The 21,418-nt window shown below is 44.0% G+C and overlaps 1 protein-coding gene across 1 annotated transcript; it reads left to right on the top strand.

The window, feature by feature from the left end:
* The first annotated feature begins 8,707 nt into the window (after positions 1–8,707).
* Positions 8,708–21,208, top strand: LOC110530559 (uncharacterized). Its single transcript, XM_021613744.3, has 4 exons — positions 8,708–9,089; positions 19,042–19,142; positions 19,283–19,397; positions 19,604–21,208. The coding sequence occupies exons 1-4, from the start codon at positions 8,885–8,887 to the stop codon at positions 20,704–20,706; spliced, it is 1,524 nt and encodes a 507-aa protein (XP_021469419.3). The 5' UTR covers positions 8,708–8,884; the 3' UTR covers positions 20,707–21,208.
* Positions 21,209–21,418: the final 210 nt, after the last annotated feature.

The following is a 21,418-nucleotide window of genomic DNA, read 5'->3' as shown; positions in this document are numbered from 1 at the left end:
GCGGTTCTTCACCGTTATGTCATTGAGTCCCCAGTAGTTGATGCACGGGCTCAGGGTCTTGTCCACAAAGGAGAACCCTGCGCCAGCAAGAGAGGAAGAAGGACGGATAAATCCTCCAGCTAGGGAGTCCCCAATGTAGGTCTCCATAGCCTTGGTCTCCGGTACCAACAGCGAGTACAGTCGTCCCTGGAGCGGAGTGGTGCTAGGTAGAAGGTCAATCCCGCAGTCATATGGTTGGTGTAGCAGAAGCGAAGTGGCCCGGGCCTTGTTGAACAACCCCCGAAGGTCCTGGTACTCAGCGGGAATGGCGGAGAGGTCCGGGGCAACTTCTGAGCCACCAGGAAGACGTTACATAGTCTCGGGAAATGGTGACTCGGCCGTCTTCGGCGACTCTCGGGGAACCTCGGGTAGCCTCGGCAACGGGGCCATCGGGCACTTCCGGGATGCCTCGGAGGTGAGGTGGAATCCTTGGACGGGTGAGCAAATTCGAATCTCCTCTCCCTCTGTCGTTCCCGTAGTCGCCCAACGATCCTGATGGTCAAGGCGATGAGGGAATCGAAATCTATCTGTAATTCTTGGACTGCAAGCTCGTCCTTGAACTCCTCCGAGACTCCGTGTAGGAACATGTCGAACAGCGCTTCCTGGTTCCTGGCACTCTCAGCTGCCAACATGCGGAAATCCTACCAAAGCTGGAGTAGCTTCTGGGTAGCCTCTCTTCCGGAGAATGGGGCATCAAACACCTTCTTTACTTCTCCCGTGAACTCCTCCAGACTGACGCATATGGACAGCTGTTGCTCCCATACAGTTGTAGCACAGGCGAGCGCCCTCCCGGACATCTGCGTGATTAGGTACGCTATCTTAGAGCGGTCCGAGGGAAAGGAGGAGTGCTGAAGCTCAAAGATGAAGGCACACTGAGCTAGAAACCCCCGACAGGCTCTCCATTGAAGCGTTCCGGGGGAGGTAAGAGGGGCTCCCGGGAAGGCAGAGTGAACGATGAAGCTGCGCTGCTAACTGCTGAGTTACTGAGGGACTGTGAGGTTACCGTCATGGTAGGCTGCCTCCCAACCAACCCACAGAGTTTCTCCATCAAGATGTCCAACGCCTGGGCATGGCGTTCGGCCAAGATGTGGACCCCCTCCATAAGGCCACGAAGCAATTCCTTGTGCCTACCAATGGTGGCTCCTTGGGAGGAGATGGCATTGTGCAGCTCGTCCGAGTCTGCTGGGTCAGTCATGGTCAGTTCGTACTATCACATTTCAGGTAAGACCCAGATGCAGACAACGTCGAAGTAACAACAGTTAATCGAACAGGTGCTGGCAAAAGACAGGTCAAGTGCAGGCAGAGGTCAGTAATCCAGATAGGTGGGGCAAAGGTACTGGACGGCAGGGTCAGGGTCAGGGCAGGCAGAATGGTCAACACTGGGGAAACTACGAAACAGGAACAATCAAGAGACAGAAGCAGAGGGGAAAACGCTGGTAGGCTTGACGAAACAAAACGAACTGGCAACAGACAAACAGAGACCACAGGTATAAATATACAGGGGATAATGGGGAAGATGGGCGACACCTGGAGGGGGATGGAGGTGAAAAGACAGGTGAAAAGACAGGTGAAACAGATCAGGGTGTGACAGTTAGGGTCCAGATAAAGCTGTCCTAACAGCAGAGCTTTCTTTTCAGCACCATGGAGTGAATCATTACCACTGCTATACCTGGCTATCAGCGGAACATTATCTGGCAGCGAAACAGTTCATTCAGCCTCATTTACTGCATTTAAAAAAAACATAGCTGATATGGCAGACTTCCTTAAATAAATGTGGTTTCTACTGACAATTGAGATGTACAAACTATGGCATAACGGGAGGACAAGCAGATAAGAGGCAATCTGTAATTTTGATTAAGACATAAATGAGCGAGCTAAGATGGACATAGTCTATATAAATATTTGTTCAACACTTTTAAAATGTACAGCAACAGAATTCAGAACATGGGCCATTCTTACAGTATTCTCCCGTACACTAAGACAACTGGGAACTCTGAAAAAAACAAGGTCGAACCATGACATCAGTGGTCTTAAGGTCGGAACTCTAGAAAGAGGCCCGTGCTCCCGACTTGGAATTCCGAGTTGGATGACCGTTCAAAACGTATTTTCCCAGTCGGAGCTCATTTTTCAGAGTTCCCAGTTGTCTTGAACTCACTGAAGTCTGAGATTTCCCAGTTCCAAGATTCCAGATGTTTTGAACGCGGCAGACTGGTTTGACAGCATGGAAAATATATTTTAACTTTTTTGGCCCATGGTGTTGAATGTTTATCCTTTTAAGCTCTGAAAAGAGACCCATAAAGTCAGACTTGGGTCACACATCTACTCCACTGAATAGCAGGCTAGTGATTGCTTTGCAACGCTTGCAGTTAGCCACTGATTCCTTCCAAACCACTCATTGTTGAATTTGCGATTTCCAACTTGTTGTGTAATGTCCAATGGCCGATGAGCACCGATACGTTTTATCTATAACTATGTCTTTATATGACAAGGATTGAGAAGGATTTGCCTGTAGATTGTCGACATGATTCATGATGATGACTGCTTGTCTAGCTTGCTAGCTAAGATTGTGAAAGTATGATGTTGACAGGATCAGTCCAATCAAAGCTACGGTAGATAAAACATGATTTGACGTCATTTTATCTGTGGCCAATGACCTTGAATTTATGAGCTCTCCCTGTATATTTTGAGGTGACGTAGTGTCCCCATGAGTGACAGAACACTGAGCCAATCACGGCGCAACCAGAGAACATTACCAACCTATACATTACATTACAAACCAATCTGGCTCTCAAACCATCACGGTCACCTAATAATCCCCAGTTTACAATTGGCTCATTCATCCCCCTCCTCTCCCCTGTAACTATTCCCCAGGTCGTTGCTGCAAATGAGAACGTGTTCTCAGTCAACTTACCTGGTAAAATAACAGATAAATAAAAATAAATAATACACTACGTATTTTCCGCTGGCTGCCCCATCACCACAGAAAACACTGAGCTAGGCTGAAACACCTGCATTTTGGACCTGCCTTACTCAAGAAAGCAAAAAAGAGACCATGTTTGTATGCGGCTTTATTAAAAACAATTTGGGGGGGTGACATTGTTTTCATACTCGTATGTGACATGTATTAATACCAAAATAACATGCAAAACAGGCAATAAACCGGTGGGGCTCAAAACCTGTGGGGCTCTGCCCCACCTGCCCTGAATGACGGGTTGCCACTATACGGTATATACTGTAGGTCTATGGAGCAGACAGCTACACTGTAAAAATATAAAGTCTCAAAACACCATGATTGTGTAATGAAACCATGAAAATTAGTGCACCTAAGCTGAGATCTGGTGTTTGGAGGGTGTTTGAATGTAAACCCAATATAAATATTTTAATGCACAGAATGTGTTTTAAAATAGAAATTAAGAACTGTGAAACACCCAATGTGGTTCTTCAACCTTAATATTGGTGTTTTTAAGAGAGTGTTGTGAAAACAATTGGAGGGTTTCAGTGCATGTAAAGGGCAGCATTAAAACAAAAAAAATGTGTTTCTCATACAGTCAATGGTTTAGAAATTAAAATGGTTAATGTCCCAAATATTCATTGATATAAGGGCCTATGGAGAATATTTTTTGTGGAACTCCACCTTAATTTTTTCAATGCTTTATTTAGATGGACTAGAAATAGGAGGGGCAGTAAGATGGTACATTTCGCTGGAATTTTACCCACTCAACCACACTGTAAGAAATTATTCTTGGGTGATTTTTATTTTTTATCTTTAAACAACCAACATATACTTCAGAAAAATGAATGCAATTCAAACAGAGCTAGTGTTCTAGTGATAACACACCCGGCTTAGACACCGGGGTTAAATTCCCTGGTCCAAGCCTTCAGTCTGTTTCTCCCACCTATAGTCCTTTCAGAAAGTATTCATACCCCTTGACTTTTTCCACATTTTATTGTGTTACAGACAGAATTGAAATCGTTAAATCAATTAAATTGAGAGCTTTTGTCACTGGCAAACACACATTACCTGATATTGTAAAAAAAATACAAAAATAAAAACCTGAATGAATTAAAAGTGAAAAGCTGAAATAAGTATTCAACCCTTTTGTTATGGAAAGCCTAAATAAGTTTAGGAGTAAAGATTAGCTTAATAAGTCACATAATAGAGCCCCGCAGTGGGGGTTTCATATTATCCATAAAACCTAGCGGTCAAATGGTTCCAATCATTGTTCCACCATTCCTTTTTCCCATAGTTGATTTTAGAAACACTTAAAATAAAGGCTGTGTTTCGTGTAGGCTTACTCTGGCGTGGCGTTGTGATAACCAAATCTCACTCTGACAAGATGACTTATCGTCCCTCAACCAATCATGCTATTTTGTTTGTTTTTTCGTGTTCTTCGTGACTTGTTTTGTACATAATGTTGCTGCTACTGTCTCCTATGACCGAAAGATCTTCTAAACAACAGAACTGGGATTGCTCACCTCGAAATGGACGAAGAAGTTTTTCAATGAGTCGGACGCGGGGATATACTGTTGACACCTGACCAGGCCCCGATCCCCGTGATTCGCTGGAGAAGGAAACAGAGATTTTGAAGCAAAAGATCAGGGTTCCTTGTGAGGACCAGGCGACGAGTAGCTAATCTTCCCTTGCCCCCATTCTGCTAGCTAACGTTCAATCGCTAGAAAATAAATGGGACGAACTGAAAGCAGGTATATCCTATCAACGTAACATTAAAAACTGCTTCACCGAGTCGTGGATGAACGACGACATTAAGAACATAGAGCTGGCGGGTTATACACTCTATCGGCAAGACAGAACAGCACCCTCTGGTAAGACAGTGGGGGCCTATGCATTTATGTAAACAACAGCTGGTGCACAAAATGTTTGCTTGCCTGAGGTTGAGTACCTTATGTTAATGATAAGCTGTAGACCACACTATTTACCCAGAAAATTATCTGTATTTTTCGTAGCTGTCTACATACCACCACAGAGCGATGTTGGTACTAAAACCGCAGTAAATGAGCTGTATTCCGCCATAAGCAAACAGGAAAACGCTCATCCAGAGGCGGCGTTCCTAGTAGCCGGGGACTTTAATGCAGGGAAACTTAAATCAGTTTTACCGAATTTCTATCAACATGTCCAAAGTGCAAACAGAGAAAAAACATTCTTGACCACCTCTACTCCGTACAAAGCTCTCCCTCGCCCTCCATTTGGCAAATCTGACCATAACTCTATCCTCCTGATTCCTGCTTACAAGCAAAACTTAAAGCAGGAAGCACCAGGGACTCGGTCTATAAAAAAGTGGTCAGATGAAGCAGATGCTACATTACAGGACTGTTTTGCTAGCACAGACTGGAATATGTTCCGGGATTCTTCCGATGGCGTTGAGGAGTACACCACATCAGTCACGGGCTTTATCAATAAGTGCATCGAGGATGTCATCCCCACAGTGACTGTACGTACATACCCCAACCAGAATGTGGAAAAGCTGATGGAGAAGCTGTCTTCATTAAAGTGTAGGGATTCTATTGGAGGATATAGGTAGCACACATAAGGACATTTTTCTCTGTTGAGATAATTTCCTTATTCATTTCTAGCCAGATGTCAAATGTTCCTGTTTTGACTAATTTAATAGTGGGTTATGTCTGTTCTATATCAAATTAGCATACCCCCTGAGTCTCTTTCCTGTTTCACACCTGGTAGTTTGGTGCATGTGACTACCAGCTCTCTGTAACCTAGAAGGAAATGAGTGGGTCCGTCTCCTCTATACCATGTTTCTTGTAGGATGACAATGTATGTATTTCCAATTCATTTGATGAAGTCTGGGTTCCTGCTCTTTGGGCCAAAGGCAGATGACCTCAGTCCTTGTATATTCCAGGATGAGATAGTAAAATCTTTGTGTTCCATAATGTCTAGTGTTGTTTTCGTGTGTTAAGGCTCAACCATTACAGTAGGTGTTAGCAGAGCATGTTGAGCATCTGATACATACCTCTTAGATCACAGGAGGGAGCTTTGGTAACCGATGTGAAATGGCTAGCTAGTTAGCGGGGTGCGCGCTAATAGCGTTTCAATCGGTGACGTCACTTGCTCTTAGACCTTGAAGTAGCTGCTCCCCTTGCTCTGCAAGGGCTGTGGCTTTTGTGGTGCGATGGGTAACGATGCTTCGTGGGTGTCAGTTGTTGATGTGTGCAGAGGGTCCATGGTTCGAGGCGAGGAGAAGGACGGAAGCTATACTGTTGCACCTTGTCACCTAGACAATCTGGACCCTTTCTTTCTAAAATGTTCTGCCGAAATTGTTGCAACCCCTATTACTAGCCTGGTCAACCTCTCTTTCATGTCGTCTGAGATTCCCAAAGATTGGCAAGCAGCTGCGGTCATCCCCCTCTTCAAAGGGGGGGACACTCTTGACCCAAACTGCTACAGACCTATATCTATCCTTCCCTGCCTTTCTAAGGTCTTCGAAAGCCAAGTCAACAAACAGATTACCAACCATTTCGAATCTCCCCATACCTTCTCTGCTATGCAATCTGGTTTCAGAGCTGGTCATGGGTGCACCTCAGCCACGCTCAAGGTCCTAAACGATATCTTAACCGCCATCGATAAGAAACATTACTGTGCAGCCGTATTCATTGATCTGGCCAAGGCTTTCGACTCTGTCAATCACCACATCCTCATCGGCAGACTCGACAGCCTTGGTTTCTCAAATGATTGCCTCGCCTGGTTCACCAACTACTTCTCTGATAGAGTTCAGTGTGTCAAATCGGAGGGTCTGCTGTCCGGACCTCTGGCAATCTCTATGGGGGTGCCACAGGGTTCAATTCTTGGACCGACTCTCTTCTCTGTATACATCAATGATGTCGCTCTTGCTGCTGGTGAGTCTCTGATCCACCTCATCACAGACGACACCATTCTGTATACTTCTGGCCCTTCTTTGGACACTGTGTTAACAACCCTCCAGGCAAGCTTCAATGCCATACAACTCTCCTTCCGTGGCCTCCAATTGCTCTTAAATACAAGTAAAACTAAATGCATGCTCTTCAACCGATCGCTGCCTGCACCTGCCCGCCTGTCCAACATCACTACTCTGGACGGCTCTGACTTAGAATACGTGGACAACTACAAATACCTAGGTGTCTGGTTAGACTGTAAACTCTCCTTCCAGACCCACATCAAACATCTCCAATCCAAAGTTAAATCTAGAATTGGCTTCCTATTTCGCAACAAAGCATCCTTCACTCATGCTGCCAAACATTCCCTTGTAAAACTGACCATCCTACCAATCCTCGACTTTGGCGATGTCATTTACAAAATAGCCTCCAATACCATACTCAACAAATTGGATGCAGTCTATCACAGTGCAATCCGTTTTGTCACCAAAGCCCCATATACTACCCACCATTGCGACCTGTACCCTCTCGTTGGCTGGCCCTCGCTTCATACTCGTCGCCAAACCCACTGGCTCCATGTCATCTACAAGACCCTGCTAGGTAAAGTCCCCCCTTATCTCAGCTCGCTGGTCACCATAGCATCACCCACCTGTAGCACGCGCTCCAGCAGGTATATCTCTCTGGTCACCCCCAAAACCAATTATTTCTTTGGCCGCCTCTCCTTCCAGTTCTCTGCTGCCAATGACTGGAACGAACTACAAAAATCTCTGAAACTGGAAACACTTATCTCCCTCACTAGCTTTAAGCACCAACTGTCAGAGCAGCTCACAGATTACTGCACCTGTACATAGCCCATCTATAATTTAGCCCAAACAACTACCTCTTTCCCTACTGTATTTATTTTGCTCCTTTACACCCCATTATTTGTATTTCTACTTTGCACATTCTTCCACTGCAAATCTACCATTCCAGTGTTTTACTTGCTATATTGTATTTACTTTGCCACCATGGCCTTTTTTTTTGTTTTGCCTTTCCCTCCCTTATCTCACCTCATTTGCTCACATCGTATATAGACTTGTTTCTACTGTATTATTGACTGTATGTTTGTTTTACTCCATGTGTAACTCTGTGTCGTTGTATGTGTCGAACTGCTTTGCTTTATCTTGGCCAGGTCGTAATTGTAAATGAGAACTTGTTCTCAACTTGCCTACCTGGTTAAATAAAGGTGAAAAAAATAAATAATAATTGGCAACAAAGAAAAGCTATTGCTCCTCTGTGGCTAAATGATGGTCTTTTTCATGGTGTAGCAGGCTATTCTGAATTATTTCATTTATTTCTGAACAGACAGCAGTTATTCTATAACTTTGGCAAATTATTTTAAATTTAAGTTCAATGAACTTCGATCGCTTTTATTCGAATTTATACAACGGACAATTATTTTTCGTGCCACGAGAGGTACCGGATCTGGCCAAATAGGTTCCGGAACGAAACAGTCCAAAACATAGAGGTGCTGGACCCGGTTCAAATTAAGCACTGAATAGTATTTTATGCATTAATAACCATGTTTGTCACTGGATTGCACTGCACTCTCCCCTACATGTAGCCATATCTATTAACTTAAAAACAGATTACGTTTTTACGATCCAAATTCTTTATTTTTTCGAATTCGTATTTTTTGTAAATAGATATGGCTACCATACATGCAGTCTGGTTTATACCTTGGTATTTACTGGCCAGTGCTAATACCACCAATTTTGTAGGGCTGTTGTAGTCTTATATTTACGGTAATAAATACTTACGTCACGAATTGAACGGAAGAGCGATTGCTCGCTCACACGTTACCCACTCACTACATTGTTGCCATTTATCAACATCTACGGATTGTTTATTGCACATTAACTTGGACATTTTATATTATCTACTTCACATAGAGAATACACATCTATAATTTGGGCAGGACAAGATGGCGAGCTGCAATTTTCAGGCGCAGTTGGTATCCATTATGGAGGTATTAGCTAAAGCAGCTATAGCAGAAATAAACAAACGTGTAGATGATAGCTGTGCTGTTATACGTTTGGAAATGACCCAAAGCCAGCGAGATATTGATGTATTGAAAAGGAAGTGGCAAATGATGGAGAGCGAGCTGGAGAAGACGCGCAGACGAAAAGGTAGTTGTGTTATTATTCATGGTAAATTCATGTTGGAGAGTGGAGACCCCGACGTTGAATTTAATTGGATTCAACGTCGGGCATAAATGAGCGTTTGGATCAGGGAAGTTTCCTCTCACGATCTATAATGTTACCTTACAAGCTATAATTTTGAATAAAGTTATATTTGAACTTAATTTACCGGTTGTCCGTGCAGTTAGTCTATTTGCAGGTAGGAATGTGAGAAATATATCCACAGGAAAATATCATTAAATTAACTTTTCATAGTGCTGGTTGTGGATTTATCAAAAGTATACACCAAATTGTATGCGTAGAAGACTTGACATAAATGGTAGCATAACGTGAATGTTGAACTTTTGTTGCACACACATCCAGATGATGATGCGCAAAACTCTGTAGGTGTGATCAAGGTGTAATGGATGGTGAAATCCCTGAGAGGTTTCCTTCCTCTCATCAACAACTGAGTTAGAAAGGACACCTACATCTTTGTAGTGACTGGGTGTATTGATACACCATCAAACGTGTAATTTAATAACTTCACCATGCTCAAATGGATATTCAATGTCTTATTTTTATTTTTTTACCCATCTACCAATAGGTGCCCTTCTTTGCGAGGCATTGGAAAACCTCCCTGTTTTTTGTGGTTCAATCTGTGTTTGAAATTTACTGCTCGACTGAGGGACCTTACAGATATTTGTATATGTGGGGCACAGAGATCTTTCAAAAAAATCATTTTAAACACTTATCGCACACAGAATGAGTCCGTGTAACTTATTATGTGACTTGTTAAGCAAATGTTTACTCCTGACCTTATTTAGGCATGCCATAACACAGGTGTTGAATACTTATTGACTCGACAATTTGTTAACATTTTGAAAAACATAATTCCACTTTGACATTATAGGGTGTTGTGTGTGTGCCAGTGACACAACATCTCAGTATAATCCATTCAGGCTGTAACAATTTGTTTTGGAAAAAGTAAATGGTTGTGAATACTTTCTGTAGGCACTGTATGTACATCTAGGTAGACAGATAGACAGAGATGTAGCAGCAGCGTATGTGAAGCAGTAGCAGCATGGCAATTCAACTATAACAGAATGACACTTTGACTCATTTGACTATTTTACTTTGAAATGTATGCCAAACAAAAACCATTCGTTTCAAAGTTTAACAAACCATACAACTCTATGCACAAGGACTACTTTTAACAATTTCCACTGAAACATTTACAAAAACTAATTTAGTAGAAGAACTGATGCAATCTTGGTAATGGAATTACTGTAAAATCTCCCACAGGTTTTTATGCAAACACATTTTCCCAAAACTCATTTTAATACTGTATCTGTTCTGAATTAAGATCAAAGGTGTCTGCAAAAATAATGGGGTGTCAGCTATGACATGGCACCTTGCGGCCTCCCGGGTGGCGCAGTGGTTAAGGGCGCTGTACTGCAGCGCCAGCTGTGCCCTGGGTTCGCGCCCAGGCTCTGTTGTAACCGGCCGCGACCGGGAGGTCCGTGGGGCGACGCACAATTGGCCTAGCGTCGCTCGGGTTAGGGAGGGATTGGTCGGTAGGGATCTCCTTGTCTCATCGCGCACCAGCGATGTGGCGGGCCGGGCACAGTGCACGGTGTAGCCTCCGACACATTGGTGCGGCTGGCTTCCGGGTTGGATGTGCGCTGTGTTAAGAAGCAGTACGGCTGGTTGGGTTGTGTATTGGAGGACGCATGACATTCAGCCTTCGTCTCTCCCGAGCACGTACGGGAGTTGTAGCAATGAGACAAGATAGTAGCTACTACAACAATTGGATACCACGAAATTGGGGTAAAAAATAATTTAAAAAAGACATGCATTAGAAAAAAACTACGATAACAATTTCATCAAATTGCATCATTATGGATTCTCCTCATGTTTCACAAGTTTGGACATCACAAAAAAGTAGTGCACTTTTGCTGTGAAGTCATGTATTTCACCGTAGCCATCTTTGAAAAGTTATTTGTGCGTCTCCAGCATGTTAGTGTAGCCTGACTCACTGGTTTGTCATTTCTCAGACTGAAGATTTCTTCCCAGTTCAACTTGATCTTTTGTAGCCAGTTTCTGCCTAGCAAGGCTGATTTTTCTCCTGTAACAATGACAAGCGGTAGCGTCCACTCCTTTCCCTGGATCTGCCCTAACACAGGAATACTGTCACCAGTGTATGAAGAAAGGTGGATGGACGCGGGCTGAAGAGGGCACTCTTTCAGTTTTTCTTTGTAGAGTCTCTCTGGAACCAGAGATACAGACGCTCCGGTGTCCAGCTGCATTTTTACTGGTTTTCCTGCTAACTCCATGTTGAGATAGATTCCATCTTTTTGTTGTTGAGCTGTGTACACTGTGAACAGTTCCACTACTGTTTCAGTTGTAACTTCCTCTTCCTGTGCTGCGTCTGACACTTTGTGCACTCTTGCTGTGCATTTTGAGGACTTACACACTCTCTGCAAATGTCCAACCTTTCCACAATTGTGGCACTTTTCATTTTGGAATCGACATTCACTGTGCTGATGATTATCTCCCCCACATCTGTAGCAACTTGGCTTAGACCTTTGAGATGTGGGCTGCTTTGTTCTTGTGTAACCTTGAGGACGGGACTGAAAAAAGTGACTTTTGTGAGCTTTTTTCACCACGTGCATCACTGAACTTGTGAACACCTTTCTGACGTTCTGCATGTCCCGATAGCTCAATAGTATCCCTGTGGGCAAGCTCAAGTCCAAGTGCTATATCACAGGCTTTCTTAAAGGTCAGGTCCTTCTCTGACAGGAGCCTTCTGTGATATGCTTCACCTGTGAGACCACATACAAACTTGTCTCGGAGAGCATCATCAAGAAATCGTGCAAACTCACATGTACTTGCCAACCTTTTTAAAGCAAGGATGTAGTCAGCCACGGTTTCCCCTTGACCCTGGTGACGTTGGTAATATCTGAAACGTTCTGCAATGAGAATTGGCTTAGGCTTGAAATACCTTGAAAGAGTTTCAGTCAGTTCTGCCTAGTGCAACTCCACTGCTTTTATTGGTTCAATGAGAACTTTCAGCAATCCATACTCAGTTGGACCCAAAACACTGAGAAATACGTCTGCTTTCTTTTCATCTTTGATTTCATTTGCAGCCAGCCAACGCTCAAAACGCTCCAAATAGGAATCAAAATCCTCTTTTATAGCCTCAAACTCTGATACTCGACCAATGGTTGCCATTTTCACAATTAATTGTTCAGTTTCCTTATTCCTTGTATTCCTTAATTTTCATCTAATTCTTCACTTCAGAAGTTTCTGCAATTACTTCATTCACTGCACTCATTTGTAATAATGTACACACCGTGTTACGTTCCTTCTTCCTTTTTTTTTTTTACAATATTTCTCCACTGAGATCGCCTAATTTCAATGGGTTCAATGACAGTTTTTTTAATTTAACCACCAGAGGACAGTGTCCCTATTCTGGACTCCAATAGTCTTGCTACTTGGCAGCTCCTGAATACTGTACTAGCAGTGCTAGCAGTGCTTAGCCTTCTCTACTGGCGAAAGAAAATAAAAAATAACTGACGAATTACATAATTATTTTGAGTTTCATTACTCACGCAACATTCTTCCCTTCAAGCAATGTTCGTTTATGTAGTTTAATCACCTCGTCGCCACTGTAATATTTGTGTTGTGGAGAAATGACCAGGCAGGAGGAAAGACGGTTAGTTTTCGTTTAGTCAAAACCCCTCGTGCGCTACAGTTCCCGGCACCCCAGTGCGCATGTGCATTTCCTATTAGGTGTAGTAATGTAACACTGCCGTAATGCATTACTGCTTAGTAACAGCACAGTAACTAATATAAACAGATGTAGATCCCAGATACTACAATCCTAGTGAGATTTACACGGGTATCAAAACGCAGAGGCGGTTTAAGCCTGCACGAAACACAGACCTTATTTGAAGTAGATCAAGACATTCTCTATGGAAGACATGAACGGTAAAATAACGAATGAACGAACCCCTTTCAAGTTCAGCCGCAAGTTATTACAGGAATTATAACGCGTCGACTATTTCTCTCTAAACCATATACCTTTGACTATTACGAGCCTGCTGCTGCCTACCACCCCTCGGACTGCTCTATCAAATATCAAATCATAGACTTTACTATAATAAACACACAGAAATCTGAGCCTTAGGTCAAATCCGGAAACTATCATCTCGAAAACAAAACGTTTATTCCGTTCCGTATTTTATCTAACGGGTGGCATCCATGAGTATAAATATTCCTGTTACATTGCACAACCTTCAATGTTATGTCATAATTACGTAAAATTCTGGCAAATTAGTTCGCAAAGAGCCAGGCAACCCAAACTGTTGCAAATACCCTGACTCTGCGTGCAATGAACGCAAGAGGTGACACAATTTTACCTGGTTAATATTGCCTGATAACCTGGATTTCTTTTAGCTAAATATGCAGGTTTAAAAATATATACTTGTGTATTGATTTTAAGAAAGGCATTGATGTTTATGGATAAAGTACACATTGGGGCAACGACAGTCGTTGATTGTTTTTTATAAGATAAGTTTAATGCTTGCTAGCAACTTACCTTGGCTTATTGCATTCGCGTAACAGGCAGGCTCCTCGTGGAGTGCAATGTAATCAGGTGGTTAGAGCATTGGACTAGTTAACTGTAAGGTTGCAAGATTGAATCCCCCGAGCTGACAGGGTAAAACTCTGTCGTTCTGCCTCCTAGGCCGTCATTGAAACTAAGAATGTGTTCTTAACTGACTTGCCTAATTAAATAAAATTGGCAAAATCGGCGCCCAAAAATACTGATTTCCGATTGTTATGAAAACTTGAAATCAGCCCTAATTAATCGGCCATTCCGATTAATCGGTCGACCTCTAGTGTGTGCGTGCATGCATTCGCGCGCATAGAGTCAATGCAAGATGGTTAGTTAAAGGTTCAATGCAGGTAGTTTGGGTAGCCATTTGATTAGCTATTTAGCAGCCTTGATTTGCTGTCTTATTGGTTCGTGGTAGAAGCTGTTCAGGGTCCTGTTGGTTCCAGACTTGGTGAACTGGTACCGTTTGCCTTGCGGTCTATGGCTATGGTGACTGGATTCTTCCTCTGACACCGCCTGGTATAAAGGTCCTGGATGGCAGGGAGCTCGACCCCCAGTACTCACCACCCTCAATAGCGGCTTGCGGTCGGGCCCCTTGCAGTTGCCATACCAAGCAGTGATGGAGCCAGTCATGATGCTCTCAATGGTGCAGCTGTAGAATCTTTTGAGGATCTGAGGGCCCATCCTTCCTAAGGGGGAGGAGGCGCTGTCATGTCCTCTTCACAACTATGTGGGTGTGTGTGGATCATGTTAATTCCTAATTGATGTGAACACTGAGGAACTTGAAGCGCTCGCTCCTTAGTTTCTTGTAGTCAACAATAATTGCTGACGTTAAAGGAGAGGTTTCTGTCTTTGCACCACACTACCAGGTCTCTGACACCCTCCCAAAAGGCTGCCTCGCCGTCGGTGATCAGTCCTACCACCGTTGTTTTCAGCAAATTGATGGTGTTGGAGTCGTGCACCGCCACGCAATGGTGAGTGAACAGGGAGTACAGGAGGGGAGCCATGACCAGTCTTTCAAACCATTTATTTGCTATAGATGTGAATGGTTCGAAGCGATAGTAATTTAGGCAGGTTACCTTGGCGTTCTTTGGAAGGGGGACAATGGTGGTCTGATTGAAACAGGTTGTTATTACAGACCGGCTGGTCAGCGCATGGTCTGAGTACTCGTCCTGCTATTCCATCTGGCCCCAGCCTTGCGAATGTTAATCTGTTTTAAAGGTCTTACTCACATTGGCTACAGAGAGCAAGATCACTACTGTGATCTGGAACAGCTGGTGCTCTCATGCATGGTTCAGTGTCAAGCAACACTGAACCATGCATGAGAGCACCACCTGTTAGCTCGTCTGGTAGGCTCGTGTCGCTGGGAAGCTCGCGGCTGAGTTTCCTTTCTAATTCGTGATAGTTTGCCAGCCCTGCCACATCCGTCAAGCGTCAGAGCCGGCATAGTGGAATTCGATCTTAGTCCTCTATGGAAGCTTTGCGTGTTTGATGGCTCGTCTGAGTTTATAGCAGGATTTCTTAAAAGCGTCTGGATTAGTGTCCCGTTCCTTGAAAGCGGCAGCTGTAGGCTTTAGCTCAGTGCGGATGTAAAACATGGCTTCTGGTTATGGTATGTATGTACAGTCACTGTGGGGACAACATCGTTGATGCACTTATTAATGAAGCCGATGATTCTTCAGCGTTACCAGATGAATCCCGGAACATTTTCCAATCTGTGCAGTCCTGTAGCTTAGCATCCGCTTCATCTGACCACTTCCGTATTGAGCTTGTCACTGGTACTTTTTGTTTTATTTTTTTGTAAACAGGAAGCAGGAAGATAGAGTTATTGTCTGATTTGCAAGAGGGAGGGCGAGGGAGGGCCTTGTATGCGTTTCTGTGTGTGGTGTAAAGGTGATCTCGAGTTCTGTCGCCTCTAGTTGCACAGGTGATGACATACTGGTAACAATTTGGTAAAACGGATTTCAGTTTCCCTGCATTAAAATCAGCGGCCACAAGACACGCCACCTCTGAATGTGCATTTTCTTGTTTGCTTATGGCCCTATACAGCTTGTTACGTGTGGTCTTAGTGCCTGCATATGTTTGGTGTTAAATGGCTACGAGAAATATAGTACATAGTATGGTCTGCAGCTTATCAGGAGGTATTCTAAGTCATGCGAGCAACAACTCAACACTTCCTTAACATTAAAGGTCACACACCAGCTGTTGTTAACAAAGAGACACCCACCTCCTCCCTTCGCCTTACCCGAATCTGCCATCTGGGCTTGATGATGCATGGAAAAACCAGCGAGATGTAAATTCGGCAAAAAAAGAAACGTCCCCTTTTCAGACCCTGTCTTTCAAAGATAAATTTGTAAAAATCAAAATAACTTCACAGATCTTCATTGTAAATGGTTTAAACACTGTTTCCCTTGCTTGTTCAATGAACCATAAATAATTAATGAACATGCACCTGTGGAATGGTCATTAAGACACTAACAGCTTACAGATGGTAGGCAATTAAGGTCACAGTTATGAAAACGTACGACAGTAAAGAGGCCTTTCTACTGACTCTGAAAAACACCAAAAGAAAGATGCCCAGGGTCCCTGCTAATCTGCGTGCACATGCCTAAGGCATGATGCAAGGAGGCATGAGAACTGCAGATGTGGCCAGGGCAATACATTGCAACCTCTGTACTGTGTGACGCCTAAGACAGCGCTACAGGGAGACAAGACGGACAGCTGATCATCCTCGCAGTGGCAGACCACGTGTAACAACACCTGCACAGGATCGGTACAGCCGAACCTCACACCTGCGGGACAGGTACAGGATGGCAACAACAACTGCCCGAGTTACACCAGGAACGCACAACCCCTCCACCAGTGCTCAGACTGTCCGCAATAGGCTGAGAGAGGCTGTACTGTGGGCTTGTAGGCCAGTTGTAAGGCAGGTCCTCACCAGACATCACAGACAACAACGTTGCCTATGGGTACAAACCCACCGTCCCTGGATCAGACAGGACTGGCAAAAAAAGCTTTTCACTGACAAGTTGTGGTTTTGTCTCACCAGGGGTGATGGTCGGATTTGCGTTTATGGTCGAAGGAATGAGCGTTTCACCGAGGCCTGTACTCTGGAGCGGGATCGATTTGGAGGTGGAGGGTCCGTCATGGTCTGGGGCAGTGTGTCACAGCATCATCGGACTGAGCTTGTTGTCATTGCAGGCAATCTCAATGCTGTGCGTTACAGGGAAGACATCCTCCTCCCTCATGTGGTACCCTTCCTGCAGGCTCATCCTGACATGACCCTTCAGCATGACAATGCCACGAGCCATACTGCTCGTTCTCTGCGTGATTTCCTGCAAGACAGGAATGTCGGTGTTCTGCCATGGCCAGTGACGAGCCCGGATCTTAATCCCATTGAGCACGTCTGGGACCTGTTGGATCGGAGAGTGAGGGCTAGGGCCATTCCCCCCAGAAATGTCCGGGAACTTGCAGGTGTCTTGGTGGAAGAGTGGGGAAACAACTCACAGCAAGAACTGGCAAATCTGGTGCAGTCTTTGAGGAGATGCACTGCAGTACTTATTATCTGGTGTGGCCAACAGCTGCATTGACTGTTACTTTTGATTTTGACCGACCCCCTTTGTTCAGGAACACATTATTCAATTTCTGTTAGTCACATGTCTGTTGAACTTGTTCAGTTTGTCTCAGTTGTTGAATCTTGTTATGTTCATACAAATATTACACATGTTAAGTTTGCTGAAAATAAACGCAATTGACAGTGAGAGGACGTTTCTTTTTTGCTGAGTTCATGCCCATGTCCTCGTTCAACCACGACTCTTGAGAAACATAGGATATTACAAATTTTCAGGTCCTGTTGATTGGATTTGAAAAGTGTAATTATACTTTCCTGTGGGTTATATTGTCTCGCATTCCTATACTATAAATACAACAGTACGTGGACAACCCTTCAAATTAGTGGATTCGGCAATTTCAACCACACCTGTTGCTGACAGGTGTATAAAATCGAGCACATAGCCATGCAATTGCCATAGACAAACATTGGCAAGTAGAATGGCCTTAATGAACAGCTTGGTGACTTTCAACGTGGCACCCTCATAGGATGCCACCTTTCCAACAAGTCAATTCGTCAAATTTCTGCCTTGCTAGAGCTGTGCCGGTCAACTGTAAGTGCTGTTATTGTGAAGTGGGAACATCTAGGAGCAACAACGCCAAGCGGTAGACCACACAAGCTCACAGGTCGGGAGTGCTGAAGCGAGCATCGCGTAAAAATTGTCTGTCCTCAGTTGCAACACTCACTACCGAGTTCGAAACTGCCTCTGGAAGCAACGTGAGCACAAGAACTGTTTGTCGGGAGCTTCATGAAATTAGTTTCCATGGACGAGCAGCCACACACAATCCTAAGATTACCATGCGCAATGCCAAGCGTCGGCTGGAGTGGCATGAAGCTCGCCACCGATGGACTCTGGAGCAATGGAAACATGTTCTCTGGAGTGATAAATCACGCTTCACCATCTAGCAGTTCGACGGATGCCAGGAGAACGCTACCTGCCCAAATGCATAGTGCCAACTGTAAAGTTTGGTAGAGGAGGAATAATGGTCTGGGGCTGTTTTTCATGGTTCAGCTAGGCCCCTTAGTTCCAGTGAAGGGAAATATTAACGCTACAGCATACAATGACATTCTAGATGATTCTGTGTTTCCAACAGTTTGGGGAAGGCCCTTTCCTGTTTCAGAATGACAATGCCTCCGTGCTCAAAGGGAGGTCCATACAGAAATGGTATGAGATCGGTGTGGAATATCTTGTCTTGCCTGCACAGAGCCCTGACCTCAACCCCATCGAACATCTTTGGGATGAATTAGAACGCCGTCTGCGAGCCAGGCCTTATTGCCCAACATCAGTGTCAAATATCACAAATATTCTTGTGGCTGAATGGAAGCAAGTCCTTGCAGCAATGTTCCAACATCTGGTGGAAAGCCTTCCCAGAAGAGTGGATGCTGTTGTAGCAGCCAAGGGGGACCAACTCCATATTAATACCCATGATTTTGGAATGAGTTGTTCGAGGAGCAGGTGTCCACATACTTTTGGTCATGTAATGTACCTGCAAAAGGAACAAATACATCGACAACCAGTAAAGTAAGTTAAACTATTGTTTTATTTGACATTCTGGCTTGTAGACGTCGTGAGAGAACTTTCCTGCTCTATTTCTATGAAATTTCTATGAAATTCAACATCGGGTCTCCAGGCTAGTAAATTGATTGGATATGCGAAACCCAAATGTGTGAATAGCTCTAATATTTGACTGAATACAATTATTTTCTTGCTTTTTACTCTATGGCATCAGAGAGATCTTCATATCCAGTCAAAATTGTTTTGAATAAGCAGAGGAGTAGCTCACAGTGCAGAGACGAAGAGCTGGCTGTTGAACAGGACTCTCAACCCCAGGTGTGATACATCACCTTTAACAACTAAGATAAATTCTGATATTGGCTTATCAGGAGTTTTATCGCTTTTGTGTGATTCATGAGTATGAAAAGGGTTAGATATGCTGTGTGTCCAGAGTAATAACCTCAGTCCCCTGTTAGTCTACCGATGTGGAGCAGGGAGTGAAGACTGAACTCATACTGATCAAAGATGAGGAGACAGCAGAGGACGTGTGGAAGACTGACCCTCAGGAAGAGCTCAGGATCACTGGAGAGGGTGGGTGTGACCATAAGGGGTACTGCTCTGTCTGTCTATGGAAGACTGTGTGGGTGTGGTGGTATGCACGTTCCAAATTGCTACATTGTTGTTTTATGTTCTGGCATATTTAGTGCACGTACACACAATCAGCTCTAAAGCAGTCATGTTTTGCTCTTAAGGGTCTTTTTGTAATGTTTCTTTTATGTTTATCCCCAAATCTCTAGAATCTGGTTCCAAGCCTGGGAAATCACCATCATTTGAGCAACGGCACTGTGATGAGGACTTCATCACACAACCCAATATATCTCCCAGAGACTCAGTGGAACATTACCCCAATTCTGATCGTCCAGAGGAACCAGGAACACCCCGGCTCGCATCTACAGAGGTGTTCAGTACAGAGCAGCACCGGCCGGACGAGGACTCACTAGACCTAGTGATGGTGAAAGAGGAGGAGCTGGATCAGACCACGGCCCTGGCAGGACCTGACCAGTTTGTCATGGATGAGACTGATGGGCAGCTGTGGACCTCTGTGGATCCAGGCAGAGACACTGACCCTGTCTGCCACCCAGATTTCTCCTTTCATTCCACAGAAGAGTACTCTCAGAATATCTCAATTTACCCATCTCATAGTGGGCTGCCATCTGTTCCTACTATGACAGATGAAGTGGGGCCATCGCTTCACTCTTCTATATGGAAACCACATGCTAACATGTTCAGTGCAGCAAAACACATGACAAGACATGTCAGGACATTGGCTGATGAGACTAGACAACAGATGCCAGAGGGACAGAGCAGCGAGACGCTGAACTCAAATAATGATGGAAATAGTTTAGCTCTACAGCCAAGAAAGCATCAGTACAGGGCTTCAGAAGCAACAGTGAGATTGAGTGAGTGCATGACAGGGTCAAACATGGCCACCACCTCCACCTTCTCTGGATACAGCCTGAGTCACAGTAGTTTTAACATGGTGAAGAGAATGAGGACTCAGTGGAGGTCGGGCGGCACCACTGAGAGGCGTTTCAGCTGCACCTTCTGTGGGAAGAGCTTCCAGCGTCTCTGCCAGCTCAAAGTACACCTCCGGAGTCACACCGGAGAGAAACCGTACACCTGTGAACAGTGTGGCAGGAGTTTTACCAAGCAGTGCAACTTGATCAGACATGCTGTGGTCCACAGTGGGGAGAAGCCCTTCGAGTGCACACAGTGTGGGAAATGCTTCACCCAGCGTTCCAATATGACATCACATCAGAGAACTCACATAGGAGAGAGTGCAGTGTCTCCACACCTGGCACCTGCATACTCTGGGGATCCACACACAAGTTTAATATAGTCTCAGAACAGATGGAACATAATTGCGTTATGCTTCGGAAACACTTTCTATGTAAATTTTGGTTTAGAAAGTATTTTGAGAAATGTTGACAACCTTTTCCTCCTCATTGATTTGTGAAATGGTTTTCATGTTTCACTGTTCACGGATCCTCACTTTTTTTAATAACCTATTTATTTACATCTACTAACATTTTATATTTCTACCACAAAATCATAAAACCATATTATTTATATTCAAGCAAATGTATTTAATGAAAGAGTCAATCTGTGCTTTTAGATGAATAATATGTAGGAGCCATTTAGTCTGTATTGTCTAGGAAGTGTCTGACTATCTGGGATGTCACGTCTTGCCACAAGGGACAGTCTCATATCAGGTCAGGTTAATAACTCAATTCAACTTGATTTTCAGTTAAGGTTTGGAAATTACTCTGCTGCCCCAAAGTGTTAAGTTACTGTATGTCTTTTCAAAACGAGGCAATAAAATATTGGTTTGTGTAATAGGCTATACATGTTTATACAACTTTTATATTTTACATCTGGAAACTACACTTACTGTGTACATTGTCTAAACTGACACCACTGGGACTGTATAAAACTGGTCATCTGAATCAAGGTTCATTAGATGCTGTAGATGGCTAAATAGAGAAGAGAAAAAGATTTATATGATTAGTAGTTTCAAAGATTTACCTCTTCATTGATTTGCCTATCAACGG

This window comes from Oncorhynchus mykiss, chromosome 8 (assembly GCF_057628025.1).
Source record: "Oncorhynchus mykiss isolate SJ-2025 chromosome 8, ASM5762802v1, whole genome shotgun sequence".
Classification (NCBI taxonomy): Eukaryota; Metazoa; Chordata; class Actinopteri; order Salmoniformes; family Salmonidae; genus Oncorhynchus; species Oncorhynchus mykiss.
This window is presented reverse-complemented; position numbering and strand designations above follow the sequence as displayed.